The following is an 18069-nucleotide window of genomic DNA, read 5'->3' as shown; positions in this document are numbered from 1 at the left end:
GAAAGCTGCTGTCATTTACCGCATTCCATAAATTTACTAGAATTTATTCTCTATTGTTTGGGTGGAAATAATTACACATGCCAATTTAAAAATAGAAAGAGAATATTATATATTTAGCAGAATTTTCTCAGTGCCTACTGGTACTTCAGACCCCATATAGAGAAAATACTATATTTTCTTAACTAAAATATTATGGTCTAGAGAGAAAGACAAAGAGAGTCAATTGAAAATGTCAATAATTCTAAGTTCATTCTCATAAAAGAAAATTCTGGAGAAGACCAAGGGCAATTTTATGATAAAACAAAATAAGAAGACTGAAATTTTCAGATAAATATGTTTGATAAGATAGTAGAGACAGATAAGCTAGGAAATGGATTAAATAATGTGAATATGTACAGAATATGATTATTGTGCTAAAATTGTTTTTAATATTCAGTAATAGGTAAAGGTTTAATTTTGTTTTAAACAATGTGATTTTTTTATTATTAGTAAGAATATTATCTTGGGAAATCAAAGAACTAGTAGATAGGTCTACTAACATAATAAATCGAATCTGTTACACAGTTATACAGGAACAAACACAGTAAATATAGGGTTTGGCACCACTTTTGGTTTCAGCCATACACTGGGGGATTTGAAACATTGCCTGTTGATGGGGAGGGATGACCATACATGTGAGACATCCAGAAAAAAATGCATAAATCTCAAAGAGGTGGTCTAAAATTCAGGCTTGGATACCATCTTCAATGGCAAAGGAAGAAAGGGAGAGGAGAAGACAAGAGTAAGGTTTGTTACGCAGATTATTAAGTTGGTGGCTTCTCAAGAATCAGAGTCTCTAGAGACTCTGTCCTTCTCATCCTAGTAAGGAGAGGGAGATACCCTTACAAATGGAGATTTCCTTGCTAGATATAAATTTCCCTTACAAAAGGGTGACTTCCACTGTGTTTTTAGAGCTTGTCCTATGTCTACTGTTTCTCAAAATAATCAGCTCAAAATAATACTTATGCTAACGTGGCATATTTTGGGGTGGTATATTCTGGTCTCATATACCCTCAAGGTGGAATTTTCCCTTGTTTGGTTTATAATGTTAGAGCATGAGTATCGTTTAGTAGGGCTTGTTTTTCTCTAGAGGTGTCAATGTCAGAAAGATCTTCTACATACTCTGGTTGAAACATCAGAATTGTGATGAACTTGGGTTTGATATTTTATTAATTTATCATATTCTGGATCACAAGGGCATTGCAGGGGTTTAGATTTATCTCATTTTTCCCCATCTATGACATTTGTTTCCATTTCTCAGTTTTTCTTTCCAGACCTGAGGTGCCCAGCTCACATGAAGCAGACCCTCTTTCCCTCCCACAGTCATCTCAAGATCACCAGAGCATCAGCTAATGTCTTACTTTCTGGGTTTATCTACTCCTGTATTTAAAGATGTTGTTTCTACATTTTCACTTGTCCTTGAAAATTATCTTTTTTTTTTTTTATTTTTTGCAAGCTCATTGAAAATTTTTAATTCCTTAAATTTTATTTACTAATTTTAGTGGGAGGTATTTCTTATTATGTTAGGCTTCCATCTTGCAGGACCCAGAACTTTCTGACACTGTGAAGGCCATACCAGCCCACAACTGCCAGGATCTATTGTATGTGGGAGGAAAATCAGCTTCTACCCTGTAAAGTCATTGTGATTATTTTGTGTCTTCTGTCAGACACAGTAAAAATTAATTCTATTACACCTTTGACTATTTAGAGAATAAAAGACTAAGAGACACATACTAATATTTTTAAAATAACTAAACAATAACCATCTTTTCCAAAGAAAAGCATTTTGAAATGGGTTGTAGCACAGAGAGAAGGAAGAGTCATTTCACACTAAGGATGTCATTGCCATTGGAATATGTGACTTTAGAAACTACAAATGGCTCAATTAGCTTTCAAATTCTTTCTACTTTTTAGAATTTTTCTACATCACTAGAAACATATCTCTTCTATTTAATCTCAATGTGAAAACCTGTTTCATAGTACTTCTAATAAATGCATTCTCAAATTTTACATCAAAGTACTCCACCTACAGTGATGTCTCCTTGTAGTGAATTAGAGACTCCAATCCAAAACGCATCATACACTAAATATGCACCTGGTGAGGCTATGCTCCATGGAGACTGCACTAAACAAACAAACAGAATGCTTTAATACTCTTAGGGCATTCCAATTACCTGGACTGCCAGCTGGTGGTGAGTCATTCCTGCTGTCAGTGTGCAGAATGACAGCCAGCCCCACAGAGTCTCCTGGGAGGACTGAGCTGCTGAGGTCCACCCGAGTCAAGCTCTGGGGTTCCCGCTCACAGCCTCCCGCCGTGTTTCTGGGGTTGTCGCCTCCAGTTGCATTCATTTCTTGACCTTTTCTCCATGGTCTCTGAACAATGTGAACGATGCTCTGCTGATCCAGGTCACAGTTCTGTTTGGGAGCAAGGTGAAAAAAAAAACAAGGAAATGGCCAACATGAAATGCCAGATAGAGTTTAACTTGTCCTCAGTGTTAGAAGGGAAGGGAAAGTGAAATGTAATTGACCAGCTTAGGCACACGTTTGGCCACAGCACTTAGACACTACACATGGTAGACAAACAACACTGAACTGGGGCCAGAAACAGAAATTTGGGAATACGTGAAACACAACAGAACGCTGAAGTCATATTCAAAAGGACATGAAATCTACCAGGAAAAAAAAAAAAATTACCAAAGTGGATCTATAAGCACAGTGAAAATAATAATTCTTTTTTTATTTTTCCCCCGAAATGGAGTCTCACTCTGTCATCCAGGCTGGAGTGCAGTGGTGTGATCTCAGCTCATTGCAACCTCCACCTCCCGGGTTCAAGCAATTCTTCTGCCTCAGCCTCCCGAGTAGCTGGGATTACAGGTGGGTGCCACCACACCTGGTTACTAAAAATATTCTTAAATAATAAAACTGATTGACATCAGAATTGATATGTCATTCTTTTCTGTTTTATAAAAGTACAGAAAGTTATTATCAATTAGAGGGCATTTCTGTACAGCATTGGAAATGAATGTGTTTGAGTAGACTCCACACACACACCTCCACGGGCACCAGCACACACATCGTTACACCAGTGGGGAAGCCAGGCAAGAGCACACTCCTGCCACCCAGGGTTCATTCTCTCTTGGTCGATTTAACCATGAAAATCCGCAAACATTTACAAAAAGGTTTTGCATCTATATATTGACACGTTCGAACAGAAGAAGACTAACATTTCGTAGCATAAAAATTAAAAGTCAGATTATTTGCTAGGGCAAGAACTAGGCTACCCTACATGGAATTCTAGTTTCAGAATATCTACTACATAGGGCCACCCGCGGTGGCTCAGGCCTCTAATCCCAGCACTTTGAGAGGCAGAGGTGAGTGGGTCACCTGAGGTCAGGAGTTCGAGAAGAGCTTGACCAACATGGTGAAATCCCGTCTCTACTGCAAATACATTAGCCGGGCTTGGTGATGTGTGCCTGTAGTCCCAGCTACTCAGGAGGCTGAGGCAGGAGAATCACTTGAATGACCACCCCCATACCCCCACCAAAAAAAAAAAAAAAAAAAAAAAAAAGAATATCTACTACATAGAAGCAGTTACTGATCTGCTTGCTACCCTCTTAAGACACAGCAAGGACTTTACTCTCTCAGCAAATCGATGTGTCCGGGCACAGTGGCTGAGTCCTGTAATCCCAGCACTTCAGGAGGCCAAGGTGGGCGGATCACTTGAGGCCAGGAGTTTGTGACCAGCCAGGGAAACATGGGGAAACCTTGTCTCTACTAAAAATACAAAAAAATTAGCCAGCTCTGGTGGCATGGGCCTGTAATCCCAGCTACTTGGGAGGCTGAAGCAAGATAATCGCTTGAGCCTGGGAGGCAGAGGTTGCAGTGAGCCGAGATCACGCCACTGCACTCCAGCCTGGGCAACAGAGTGAGACTCCATCTCAAAAAATATAAAATAAAATGAAATAAAATAAAATAAAAATAAATCGATGCCTTTCAAATACCGCTTGCCATTCTCATTTTAGGAATGCTCCCAGGACACTCAAATGAAATGCATCCATAACTAACAGCAATAAATGATGCCCTCCCCTGCTGCTTTCCCAAGCTCTTCTGTTGCCCACCATCAATGTCCCTCGAGGAGTGGTGACCAGCACTCACCAACACCCCTGACCCCAAACAAAGCGGCTGGAGTCTGCCTCCTCCACCTAGGAGGGCACCAGGACACCCTTTGTCCTTAAATCCCATTCCGACCTCTTCTCTACTCTCACATCCCGAGGCTCCGTCTCATCCCCAGGCCCTGTGCCCCTCCCCATCCCCATTCTCAGAGCTCCCAGCCTCTCCCGAGGACTGTTCCTACTCAGCAGTGGCCACTGTTCATCATTCTCTGACCTGAAGTCCTCCCCTGCATGACTTCCCCGTTTCTGTCAGGAAAAACCATCCTCCATATCACCTGCTTCGAGCCTTCCCCTCCCACCTAAAAATCTCATTATCCTCCCATGTTTTGTAATGGGCTGCAAGAGAATCACTATCTTTAATTCCTCCTACCTAATCTTTGATATCGGCAAGGCACCAACAGTTAGCAATTTTGTCTCAGAATTACCCTTCACATCTTCAACTCCTTTATATCTCAATATTCACCTCCCCATTTTAGGCCCTCCTCACGATTACTCCCTTTACATCTGATATCGCCATACTCCAGTCCAATATGTACAAGAATTCTGGGTGTGTGTGTGCTACATAATCTTTCTAAAGTGTCTCAGTATTACTTGTAAAATGGACTGTAACATCTCCCATGTTCTTCGAGTGTGTTTGTACATTTTTCTTTTCTAGATCATGATCTAGATTTGATTTTTTATCTTCCTTACCCCTCCTATATTATACATGTGACAGATTAAACTATTCTTCCAAATTATGCACGCCCATACATTAGTGCGCATACATCATGCTCCCCACTTCCTCCCGGCGATTTTGCCCAGCCATGTGAATGGCTTTGACCAAAGGGATATTAGCAGATGTGATTGGAACCAGGGCTTTGTATTTGTCCCGCTGCTAAGGTCCATCAAAAGAACATCCCTGCTGGGCACAGTAGCTCACACCTGTAATCCAAGCACTTTGGGAGGCAGAGGTGGGTGGATCACTTGAGGTCAGGAGTTCAAGGACAGCCTGGCCAACATGGTGAAACCCCACCTCTACTAAAAACACAAAAATTAGCTGGTCGTGGTGGATGTGCCCGTAATCCCAGCTACTCAGGAGGCTGAAGCAGGAGAAGCACTTAAACCCAGGAGGCAAAGGTTGCAGTGACCCGAGATCCCGCCACTGCACTGCACTGCATGGAGCGAGACTCCGTTGCAAAAAACAGAACCTCCCAGAAAGCTTCCACCTGTTCACACATGGCCCACACCTGAGTCCAGCCCACAGAGGTGACCAAGTGCAGCCACACTCACAGCGTAAAGCAGGGACCTGCAGCTGAAGCCAGCCTGAGGCCATGGGCACCCCCACTGACCTGCAGGCACATAAGACGGCATGCTTTTATGGCACTGAGATTTGTGCTTGACTTTTAAGCAATAATGGCAGACAGTCCTCGATTTTCCATTCTACTTGGACAAGGTATCACCGTCCATGATCAGCTCCATGTCAGGTAGCACTCCTCTAGCTTACACACAGTCTCTAGCCTAAGTCATTTCAAAGAAACCAGCATCAGGATCCGAGTATGCTCAAGGACCTGAGCTTTGCCACAGAAGGAAGAGTGGAGAATTAGCACCCTAGCCTATCCTGAGGTTTCTATCCACATTGTGTCCCTTCCTTTCCACGTTCAGGACTCAGGTACTTCCTGTGATCCTCCTAGAGAAAACTAATGCCTTTCTCCCTCATCTGAATCTAAAAATCTTTGCTTACTGTGCTCTTCTTATTACAGTGGTTAAAGCTTGGACAGTATGTAGTGTGTGTGTGTGTGTGTGTGTGTGTGTGTCTGAGTCTTATCTTCCAACTTATTTTAGAAATACTTGAGAGCAGCAATGTGGTCATACTAATATTTATCTATCACACAGTGCTTTGAAGTCAGGAGATATAGAAACATATCTATGAATTTAAAAAGTTTAAAAAAGTGAATGACTGAAGGGAAGTAAGAAAGAATGAAGGAGTGAATGAATGAATGAATATAAACAGTCATGAGCTCAGTGTCCAAAGTGCCACAGAGGGAACCAGCAGAACAAGAAAGAAAGGACATAGAATTTAAAGTCAAATGGACTTAAGCTCTACATAGTTTATTAGCTCTATGAATTTTGGCAAATTATTCTTCCTTCCCCAGCTTTCTGCCATTGACAATAATATATCAACTTTGAAGGCTGTTTTGAAGATTCGAGGAAATGTAAAGAGCTCAGATCCCGATCCGCAATGATACATCGTTGGTAGTATTGTTACCATTTATGAGTTTTAGAAAACTAAAGAGGATGGGTCCCTAATCTTGTACATAAATAAGGCCTCAGAATTCTGTTTAGCTTCTCACTTACACAATTGTGTTTGGAAAATATACAGAGAAGGCAGAATGAGCAGGAGCTATCAATGTGACAGTCTCTCTGGTAGCATTCCAGCTTTCTGTGAACTAAAAATTGATACCAAAAAAAAAAAAAAAAAATCCTATATCACCATATAGCCAGATGCCATGAAACACAAGAACCTGAGTGAATTTTCAGGGATGGCTGAAATGTGACAAATGTTGATGAAATCTAAAAGATTTCAAATCCAGATTTTCCTAATGCTTAGGGTAGAGCTGCGAAGGGGAAATGAAAGTCCTCAAACAGATTTCAGTAGTTACAGTGATCCGAATAGGACACATTTCCCTCAGTTGCCATCCCTGTTTCTGAGATCATTAATTGCTTAATCTTTGACTCTCATAGAAAATCTTGCTGGTCCCAGAAGCGGTGCCTTTGACAGATGGTGTACTCACACACCATGCTGGTTCAGTTCAAAGCCACATTCCATGGACAATACATTGGATACAGTCCCGTTGTACAGCCAGGCAAAAGCCCCAAATATTATTTAGTTCTCCTAGTATACAAAAAAATTCCTCAGATGTGGGAGAAAGAGATTTTCGGAGGGAAGACATCAGAGTGCTCCAATATGGTTTCAAGTTACCCCAGAGCAGAAACAATGTCTTCTTTATCTTTGTTTCTCCAATAAATAAAATATTACCTGTCAAAGAGAAAACACTTAATATGGTTCTTTCTTTCTTTATAACAATATATTAATCCAACAAGTAAGGCAGTAACAAATTCTTTAGTGTAGACAAACCAAGTAGATATTTCTGTAACCAGGTTTGGTCTTACACTGTCATGCATAGCTGTTGACCCATGGGAGACTAAGCGATCAGTATCTTGGGCTCTCGGTCTACAGGATCCTTGATATGGAAACATACCAGTATTAACACAACATCCATGGGAGTTTTTTTGTGCCAAATAATGATCAACTCTCATCTGGTTGGACATTATCCAACAATACACAAAAAATGGATGCGTTTTTCTTTTTCCAAAAAGAAGTTCCTTCAACGGCATATAGTTAAGATCCAAATATTTCAGATTCTTCCAAGCACTTAATAAAGAGTTACACAGATCATCTCTAAAATGATTAATAATGATTTCAAAGTTGTTAACAATACCACATTATTTATACATTGCTTTCAAGAGTTATGGAAATAATTATGTTAATAATAAAAAAACATATATGATATACTTAGCCATATATTGCAGACCATTACAGGTTTTGAGACATAATAAATTGCTTATTATTCTCATACTCCTATGAGGGAGTAACTATCACCATCTGCTATGTCTGAATGTGTCCTCAAAATGTATTTGTTGCAACTTAACCGTCAATGTGATTGCATGAAGGGGTGGAGCCTCTAGAAGGTGATTAAATCACAATGGGGCAGAGCCTTCATGAATGGGATTAGTGCCCTTATAAAGCAGTGGAAGTGTTTGGCCTTCTGTCCTTTTTGCCCTTTTAGCCCTTCCAGTCTTCCAGCAAGTGAAGACACAACAAGAAGGCCCTCACCAGACACTGAATATCAGCACCTTGACCTTGGATTTCCCAGCTTTCAGAATTGTAAAAAAAAAATGTCTAGTTTTTATGAATTACCGAGTCTCAGGTATTTTGTTATAGCAAGACAAAGAATACAAGACAACATCCATCAAGTGAGTGTGTAAACAGAGCTAGAATTAGTGTGTAAATCCATGAGAACTGCGGCTGGCACTGATAAAGCTGTTTTCAGATGACTTATTGTGGTTGCTGTTGATTCAACTTTACAGAAGACTAAGGGGAGCCACAGATAAGTTCACGGTGGGTTCAACAACACCCAGCTCCGAGTGTGAAGCCAGGGTAGGAACCCAGGTCATCGACTCCTCTGCTGGTCTTCGCTGACTCTGCTGAGAGGAAGTGGAGACTTGGATGAGGCAGACAGACTAGGACAAGTCTACAGGGGTCCATGGTGAAGACCAGGGTGTGGATGCTGCAATGGAACCACCCCAGGTACGAAGGAATGATTCAGAGAAGAGCCAGATAGCTGAAATGTTACAAATGTGAGAAGACAGGATCTGGAACTGGGCTGTATAGGAGGTAGTAAAGTAAATATTAGTCCAGTGTGCTTTTAAAAAGGAAAAAAAGAAAAAAAAAGGATGAAAGTAAGAACAAGTGGGTTGTAGAGGAATCCATGAGAGTATGGAAAGTGAAAAGAAGATGGTATAGGTGAGTGGGTAACACACCTCGCAGACTCCAGATGCTGGTGCTGGCTCACGGTAAAGTCTGGACCTCTGGAGATCCTGTTACCCCAAGGAAGACAGCACTTATCACACTGTACTACGGTTTCTTTGTATGTGTTGCTCTCTGTTACCAGACAATACTGTCTTGAAGAAAAAATACTGCAACTGTGTCTGTAGAACCTCCTGTAGTGACCTGTTCATAAAACACACTCCCCTGTATCTGCTGAATGATCCTGTAAAGCACACATCTAGAAGTGAGGACACATTTCAGATGGCGTTAGTAATTTACCCAAGTCAAGTAAGATGCATAATTGGGGAATGAAAGAGCCAGGCCTGTAGCCTCAGTTTTCTGGCTCTGAACCCAATGCTGTATTTCAAACATCCCACATTGGACTGTCCACCTCTCTGTGCTCATGATATAAGTAGACGTGTTGGCAGAAGTGCCCAGCCAGTGTACTTTTATAAGCATAGTGATCAGTCTATACTCATTGGTACACTTACTGTACCACTGTCTGTGGTCTGTAAAGTAGGTTGGGCTGTCTTCAATATATTCAGCATTATTCATTCATTTTCAATTCCTTCTAAATCTGTTAAACTCTACTTCCTCATACAAAATGCTTAAAGTCATTTCAGTGTATAGCCAACAAACATATGAAATAATGTTCAAAATCACTAGTGATCAGGGAAAGGCAAATCAAAACCACAATATGATACCGCCTTACTCTTGCAAGAATGGCAATAAAAAAAATCAAAAAGAGTAGATGTTGGCACAGATGCGGTGATCAGGGAACACTTCTACACTACTGGTGGGAATGTAAACTAGTACAGCCACTATGGAAAACAGCGTGGAGATTCCTTAGAGAACTAAAAGTAGAACTACCATTTGATCCAGCAATCCCACTACTGGGTATCTACCCAGAGGAAAAGAAGTCATGACATGGAAAAGATACTTGCACACACAAGTTTATAGCAGCATAATTCACAATTGCAAAATTGTGGAACCAACCCAAATGCCCACCAATCAGTGAGCGGATAAAGAAAGTGTGGTATATAAATACGATGGAATACTACTCAGCCATAAAGAGGAATGAATTTATGGCATTCACAGCAACCTGGATGGGATTGGAGACTATTATTCTAAGTGAAGTCACTCAGGAATGGAAAACCAAACATCGTTTGTTCTTACTGACACATGAGAGCTAAGCTATGAGGACACAAAGGCGTAAGAATGATACAATGGACTTTGGGGACTTATGGGAAAGGGTGGGGGGGAGTGAGGGATAAAATACAACATACATGGTGTAGTATATACTGCTTGAGTGTTGGGTGCACCAGGATCTCACAAATAACCACTAAATAACTTACATAAACAAATATCATCTGTACCCCAATAACTTATGGGAAAAAAATCATTTCAGTGGAAGGCTGTCATCCCTTCTAATGTGTAATAACTTTACATTTTAAAGACTGAAAATCTCTGATTTTTATGTGGATTTTTAATAGCCTACGTCTTTTATCTAGAAAAGGAATACGATCAGCCAAGAATGATCAGATAAAAAGACTAATTTAAAAGTCAATAGTGTTATCAGATTTTAATGTTAAAAAAATTTTTACATTGAGTTCTTTCTTAAATAACTTTGAAGAAACACTTTTAGTAACACCTTAAATTTTCCTTTTTTTGTTTTGAATGATCTTGGCATTCTTTCTATTTGTTGCTTCTTCTGAAGATCACTTCTAACAAACAGATTTTTCTTTTCTTTTTTTTTTAAGGCAGTGTCTCACTCTGTTGCCCAGGCTGGAGTGCAGTGGCATGATCAAGGTTGACTGCAGTCTCGAACTCCCAGACTCAAGTGATCCTCTCATGGCAGGTTCCTGAGTTGCTGAGACTACAGGCACATGCCACTACACCTGGCTAATTTTGTAGTTTTTTGTTTTTGTTTTTTTGTAGAGATGGGATCTCACTTATGTTGCCCAGGCTGGTCTCAAATTTCTAGGCATAAATGATACTCCTGCCTTGGACTCCCAAACACTGGGATTCCAGGCTGGAGCCACTGCACCTGGCTTTAAGCAGATGTGGTTGGAAGCCCATCATAGTTTTTAATAATATATTTTCTATGCCAAGGAAAGACAAAGTAGCAATCATTTAATAAGTTAGGCCGGATTTGGTGGCTCACATCTGTTATCCCAGCACTTTGGGAGGCCAAGGAGGGCAGATCACTTGCGGTTAGGAGTTTGAGACCAGCCTGGCCAATGTAGAAACCCATGACTACTAAAAATACACACAAAAAAATTAGCTGGATGTAGAGGCGCAAGCCTGTAATCCCAGCTACTTGAGAGGCTGAGGCAGGAGAATCTCTCAAACCCAGGATGTGGACATTGCAGTGAACTGAGATAGCACCAATCCACTCCAGCCTGGGCCACAGAGCAAAACTCCATCTCCAAAAAAAAAAAAAAAAAAAAAAAAAAAGGTGTTATTTAAAGGCGTTTTTTAATGTAATGGCTAAGAACTATTTTGTTTGGTCACTGCTAACAATGCAATGTGTTTCAAGACAAGATGAGCCTAGAGATTTTCACAGTGAGTCAGAATAATCAAAAAGGGAATTGTTCCCGTTGATATTTTTTCTCTTGAATTCCAGTTCCCCTCCATAGTTTCCAATGAATACTAAATGCCAATTTATATTAATTGGATGAGAACAGAAACTATCCTTTCAGACGGATCCTTCATTAAAAAATGGGGGACTTCTAAAAGATGAATATTTTGTGATTTAGCCTTTGAATTTATTTCACATTTCTCATTACTAGTTTTCATTATAATCAAAAATACTACGCTGTGTAAAGATACAGAAAGGCTCCTTCTCTGGTTCCCAAAGGCCGAGCAATACAATGCCTGTGAAAGGTCACTTAGCCACACACTAATTGACCAGCGCAGGCCTGGGCCTCGTCACCTCCATGTCCCTCCCACTACAGGCCCGGGCCCTTTCTGCTGCTCAGGAGGACCCTGCACCAGAGGGGCTCTTAGGGGGCGGGGGAAAGAGCTCAGGAATCATTCGATTTCGCTACGTGCCAGCAACTGCAGTAAGTGATTTAGTTTTGAAGAGCAGAGGACAGTGCTGTGTGAGCAAGTAGGGGCAGGATTTCACTTCTCTGTGCTCCCTCTTTCTTAAATACAAAGGATATCGGATCACCAAAGCTATGACCATTAAACCCACTTTAAAATTGTCATTTATATTGTCAACATTGCAAGAAATGCCTCAAGTATCACTTCTTTAAGTATTATTTTATTACTAGTTGTGGGAAATATTATGAACACTTTAAAGTATATACATTTTATTTGACAGAGTTAAATTCATGTTTTAAAAGCCATGGAATACACTGTATAGAATTACTGGGGTCAGGGTTTGAGAGCTTGACAACACACCCTCTTGATGAAGCTGACCCGGAAACTCAGGTACATCCGGGAGGTCAGCACTACCCAACAGAAGCACATGAGACTTCACACCACGCTCCCCAAATTCCAACGGTGGCAATTAACACTCACAATCGTATACCTCCACGATCACAAAACAACATCTGCACAAGGTGTTAACTGTGGGATTATTTACAACAGAAAATTATCAGCCGGGTGCCGTGGCTCACGCCTGTAATCTCAGCACTTTGGGAGGCTGAGGTGGGCAGATCACCTGAGGTCAGGGGTTCAAGACCAGCCTGGCACACATGGCAAAACCTGGTCTCTACTAAAAATACAAAAATTAGCTGGGTGTGGTGGTGTGTGCCTGTATCGCCAGCTACAGGCTGGGAGGCTGAGGCAGGAGATTTACTTGAGCCGGGAGGCGGAGGTTGCAATGAGCCTAGATCAGGTCACTGCGTTCCAGCCTGGGTGCAGAGTGAGATCTGTCTCAAAAAAAAAAAAAAAAAAAAAAAAAAAGAAAAAAGAAAAAAGAAAAGAAAGAAGAAAAAAGAAATTGTTCAGAAACAAGTGAAATGCCTGACCACAGAAGACAAGTACAATCTGTGACTAGAAAGAAAACAAAGCAGAAAATAGAATATAGTAACGGACTTCCTATGTCAGAAGCAAAGAAAATTAAGAACATACAAAAGTAGGTGTTTTTTGTAGAAATGTAGAAAGGATATGTAGAGGAAATGTAGAAAGGATAAAATTGAAGTTAATGAAAATGGTTACCTATGAGAGGGTAGGGAAATGGGTTAAAGGGATCAAATGGGACCATGTTTCCCTAATGTGCCTTTATCCGCAGTTTCAGGTGTGAGGCACGGAAATGTTTCACACAATAAAACAATACTTATTAAATAAAAAGGAGGAAAAAAGCAAACCCTAAAACTGAAAATTACCAGAAACATATTGAGCTGATAATGTCAGTACATAAATAAAAGGAGTTCAAGTAACTTTTGGACATAGTATTCTGTATATCCTTTAGTACAAATACAAGAACCCAAAAGAAATTTTGTACTTCATTTACTAAGTTGATTACTGGTATGATATAGGTGTAGGAAGTCGGAAATTATTTGTATTTATGTTAAGATGAAAAATTACTAAACTTAGTGATGTTTTTGGAAACCAAGTTTTTCACAGTGGCAGAAGAAGGTGAGAAGGAGCTTCATGATGTTGGAGTTGAAACAAAGGTAACAAAATGTACTTATGAATTTTAAAAAATACTGTTCATTGAGGGGAAATTCCACACCTATCTGAAAGTTGCAGAATAATGAGACCCATGTATCTCTTCATCACCTTATTTAACACTTATCAACTTTGGTCCAACCTTGTTTTATCAGTATCAATTATCATTGATAATTGATATGATCAATATCACTACCCACTTTCCCTTCCTATATTATTTTGAGACAAAGCTCAGATATCATATTATTTACTCAACAAAAATGATCAATATATATCTCTATGAAGGAGGAATTGTCCTATGAAACGTAACTAGAATACCACTAGAGGATCTGAAAAATTACAAATAAGCATTTAATGACATCAAATATTTATGTGTTCATAATTTTAATTGTTTCCAAATCTGTTTGAATTGAGATCCAAACAAGGTCTACATTTTGGGACTGGAAGGAATATATTTTATATCTCCTTTTAATTTAATTTAATTTTTTAATTTTTATTTATTTTATTTTATTTTATTTTATTTTATTTTATTTTATTTTATTTTATTTTATTTTTTTGTGAGACACGGTCTCCCTCTGTCACTCAGGGTGGAGTGCAGGCATGATCAGGGCTCACTGCAGTCTCAGCTCCCTGGGCTCAGGTGACTCCTCACCTCAGCCTCCCCAGTAGCTGGGACAACCAGAACATGCCTCCACACCCAGCTAATTTTTTGTATATGCCGTACAGACAGGGTTTTGCCATGTTGCCCAGGCTGGTCTCAAACTCCTGGGTTCAAGTGATCTGCTGCCTCAGACTTCCAAAGTGTTGGGATTACAGGTGTGAGCTAGTGTGCCTGGCGTTCAATGTTTTTCTATTAAGACATAATTAATGTATTGTAGTTCTCCCTTTCAAAGTGTATAATTCATTAGTGTTTAGAATATTTGCAAGGTTGTGCGGCCATCAACATGCTCTAATTTCAGAACATTTTCCCTTAAATCGCTATTATTTTATAAGTTCCCTCACCCATCTCTCTTCCTGTCTTTACAATTACATTTAAAGAAAAGTGGTTAATCCACCGTAGAATTTTTCACAACCTGAATTTTGCCAATTGCATATGGGTGGTATTTTTGAACAAGTTTCTACATTGTCCTTATTTCTTAAAAATTTATATTTGTTTCTACAGGCTTGACTAGGATTAGGCTTAATATGTTTTGCTGGGATTCCTGTAAGGAATTAATATGTTTTGCTGGGATTCCTGTAAGGAATTAATATGTTTTGCTGGGATTCCTGTAAGGGTGCTGCTCTGTTCTTCCAGCAGGAAGCACTGTCTGGCTATGCTTGAGTCTGACTACATTTGGGTGTCTCATTTCTTGATGTTTGAAGCTGCTGATTCTGTACACAAGATATGCTAAAATTGTAAAACAGTGATCTTTTAATATTATCACTTCTTCTCCAACTACTAGGTAAAATATTTCTATCAAGATAAATTTTCCCTCAATAACTATTTTGTTATGCAGTGATACATTTTGAATAGGAAGGCAGAATAAATGCTCTATTCTTTTCTGGTTTATACATTTTCAAAATAAGTTGACTCTGGCAATGAATTAAAATGCAATTCTTAAAAGCATTATGAAGAAATTATAGAAAAGGCCAGGCACGGTGATTCATGCCTGTAATCCCAGCACTCTGAGAGGCCAAGGCGGATCACCTGAGATCAGGAGTTCGAGACCCACCTGACCAACATGGTGAAACTCCATCTCTACTAAAAATACAAAAATTAGCCTGGTGTGGTGGTGGATGCCTGCAATCTCAGCTACTTGGGAGGCTGAGGCAGAAGAACCACGTGAACCTTGGAAGCAGAGGTTGCAGTGGGCCAAGACTACACCATTGCACTCCAGCCGGGGTAACAAGAGTGAAAATCCATCTCAAAAAACACACAAAATTTACAGACATACACATATTAATGATGTCCATCGACTGAACTTATTGTTCTGATTGGTGGCTATCTGTAGCTAACTGGAACGTCTTAGAATGGGTTCCTGACCTGTGGCAGAGGCACAAGAGTCTTTGGTAGCTTCCTTGCCATCTTGTATGACAAGAGACTCCAGTCTGCTTTGAACACTTTTTGTTCTAGGCCTGTAATAATTCATCCCGATAAATAAAAATGGTCTTTTAAGACGACTATATGGATGGTTAGAGATACTCATTGCTACTGGATTCATAAAGGTTTGACAGCTTTTTCAGTGACAACAGGTATGTTTTGTTCGTTTTTAAAGATAAAATACGTCATGAATTCAATCTGATATTTCCCAGTCCAATTGAGGAGTAGCAGGGTTTTAAATAATCGCCTTTGTCTTCCATCTTAATCTACTTTTCTCTTGTTCAAAATCATGAAAACAGGCCGGGCGCGGTGGCTCAAGCCTGTAATCCCAGCACTTTGGGAGGCCGAGACGGGCGGATCACCAGGTCAGGAGATCGAGACCATCCTGGCTAACACGGTGAAACCCCATCTCTACTAAAAAATACAAAAACTAGCCGGGCGAGGTGGCGGGCGCCTGTAGTCCCAGCTACTCGGAGGCTGAGGCAGGAGAATGGCATAAATCCGGGAGGCGGAGCTTGCAGTGAGCTGAGAACTGGCCACTGCACTCCAGCCCGGGCGACAGAGCGAGACTCCGTCTCAAAAAAAAAAAATTACTTCAAAATCATGAAAACGAAATGATTAGATGTCACATAATTATTCATTTTTTAGACTACATTATATATACAATGTGAATGATACCATTAAATTGATTACTAATCATAGTTTAAGTCTTTCTGCTTGTAGTTCTTTTTGTCTTGGGATGTACCTCATTAAAGATGTATAGTTAAATTGCTGTATTCTAAAGTCATTTGGAATAATGTGGCTATGATTACAACTAAAGATACTTGCATTTATTTCTTTGACTTTATTTTTGATTCTTAGAACTTTCTATTTAAAATATTTAATTCTGTTTTATAATTATGGAAAATATTTTCAAGTTTCTAAAGTCAAACTTTAAAAACATAAAACTGTCAAAGATGTCTCATTTCTACTTTTGTGTATTTAATATATTCACTATCCTTTTGTTTGTTTTTAGATTTCTGTTTTACCTCTTTAACAGAAACTGGTGTGTGTGTGTGTGTGTGTATGTGTGTGTGTGTGTGTGTGTGTATGTATGTATTTAAGCACGTTTCTTAGATAATTGATAGATAATTTTTCACTAAAATTCTTTTTTCACTTAATTTATCCTACAGTTAATTCTATAGTAGTATATAGACATTTCCTTATTCTTTTTCACAACCATGCAGTGACCTCATGTGTGGACAAATCATAGTTTATTCATCCAATACTGTATGTTCTATGACAAATGAGATCCCACTGGCCAAGTTTGGGAAAATAGTAGATTGATAACAGATTATAATACATTAAAGAAAAAAATCCATGAATATATGACAAGACTAAAAAAGTATACGTGTGAGGAGTAAGAAAGAGTTCTTCTATACAGAACAACAGAATAAATATGGCAAGAACTGTCAGCATCAGGCAATCATATATTTGAAGGCACTGATATAATAATTAATTCACTCAAGGATCACCAGTAGAAGCTACAGCAAATGGATCCAAGATTGGTGGGAACAGGGATATTTGCAGTTTCAAAGTATCCGCCGACAGATTCCCTAATAATTTCATAAGAGGAGGGTTATTTCTGCAAAGGGAGATTTGGCAGGCATCACTGTAACTAAGGATCACACAGGTATTGTCAGTTACAAAGGGTTCAGCATTAATGACAACAAAGTTTAACCCAAATTTAACAATGAGGAGACAATAAAACAAATCAAGTTTGCAGGATGATTCTGCAAACAACTGGCCCTTACATTTCAAAATTTTGAAGGTGCAAATAAGGTGTGTGTGAGAAGACTGTTCTATACTAAAACAAAATAAAGACACATGATAACTGAATGTGATCTGTATATCTGATTAAAACAATTTGGTCAAAACAATTTAAAAAATTATCCAAAGCATACAAAGAACCTTTAAAATTCATCAGTAAATAAATAAACAAACATTAAAAAAGGGCCAAAGGCTTTAACAGATATCTCACCAAAGAAGATATAGAGATGACAAATAAATATGCTCCACATCTTATGTCCTCAGGGAGATGCAAATTAACACAACAAGATACCACTACACACCTATTAGAATAAATCCCAGAACAAAGACAGCACAAAGCACGGGTGAGGACGTGGAATAACAGAACTCTCGTTCACTGCTACTGGGAATGCAAAATGGTATAGTCACTTTGGAAATCTGGTGGTTTCTTACAAAACTAAACATACTATGACCATACAATGCAGCAATACCTGGACTATTTACCCAAAGGAGCTGAAAACTAAAATCATGTCCACACAAAAGCATGCACACAGATGTTTACAGCAGCTTTCTTCAGGATTGCCAAAATTGTATGCAACCAACATGTTCTTCATTAGGTGCATGGATAAACTATCACACCGGCCAATGGAATATTATTGAGCACTAAAAATAAATGAACTATCAAGCCAGGAAATGACATGGAGGAACCTTAAGTGCATATTACCAAGTGAAATAAACCAATTTGAAAAGGCTACATATTGTATGATTCCAATTTGAAA

The 18069-nt window shown here is 39.3% G+C and overlaps 1 protein-coding gene across 3 annotated transcripts in view; it reads right to left on the bottom strand.

Annotated features, from left to right (window-relative positions):
• The window catches only part of PRKN (parkin RBR E3 ubiquitin protein ligase), a 1396422-nt gene that overhangs the window by 928282 nt on the left and 450071 nt on the right, over positions 1-18069 (bottom strand). For all 3 annotated transcript variants that reach the window (XM_010373152.2, XM_030929283.1, XM_030929284.1), the window contains one exon: positions 2214-2454. In XM_010373152.2, the coding sequence (XP_010371454.1) occupies positions 2214-2454 (241 nt within the window). The remainder of the gene's footprint in view (positions 1-2213; positions 2455-18069) is intronic.

The sequence above is a fragment of the Rhinopithecus roxellana genome, chromosome 4 (genome assembly GCF_007565055.1).
Source record: "Rhinopithecus roxellana isolate Shanxi Qingling chromosome 4, ASM756505v1, whole genome shotgun sequence".
NCBI lineage: Eukaryota > Metazoa > Chordata > Mammalia > Primates > Cercopithecidae > Rhinopithecus > Rhinopithecus roxellana.
Note: the sequence above shows the minus strand (reverse complement) of the source record. Positions and strands in the feature narration are given on the sequence as shown.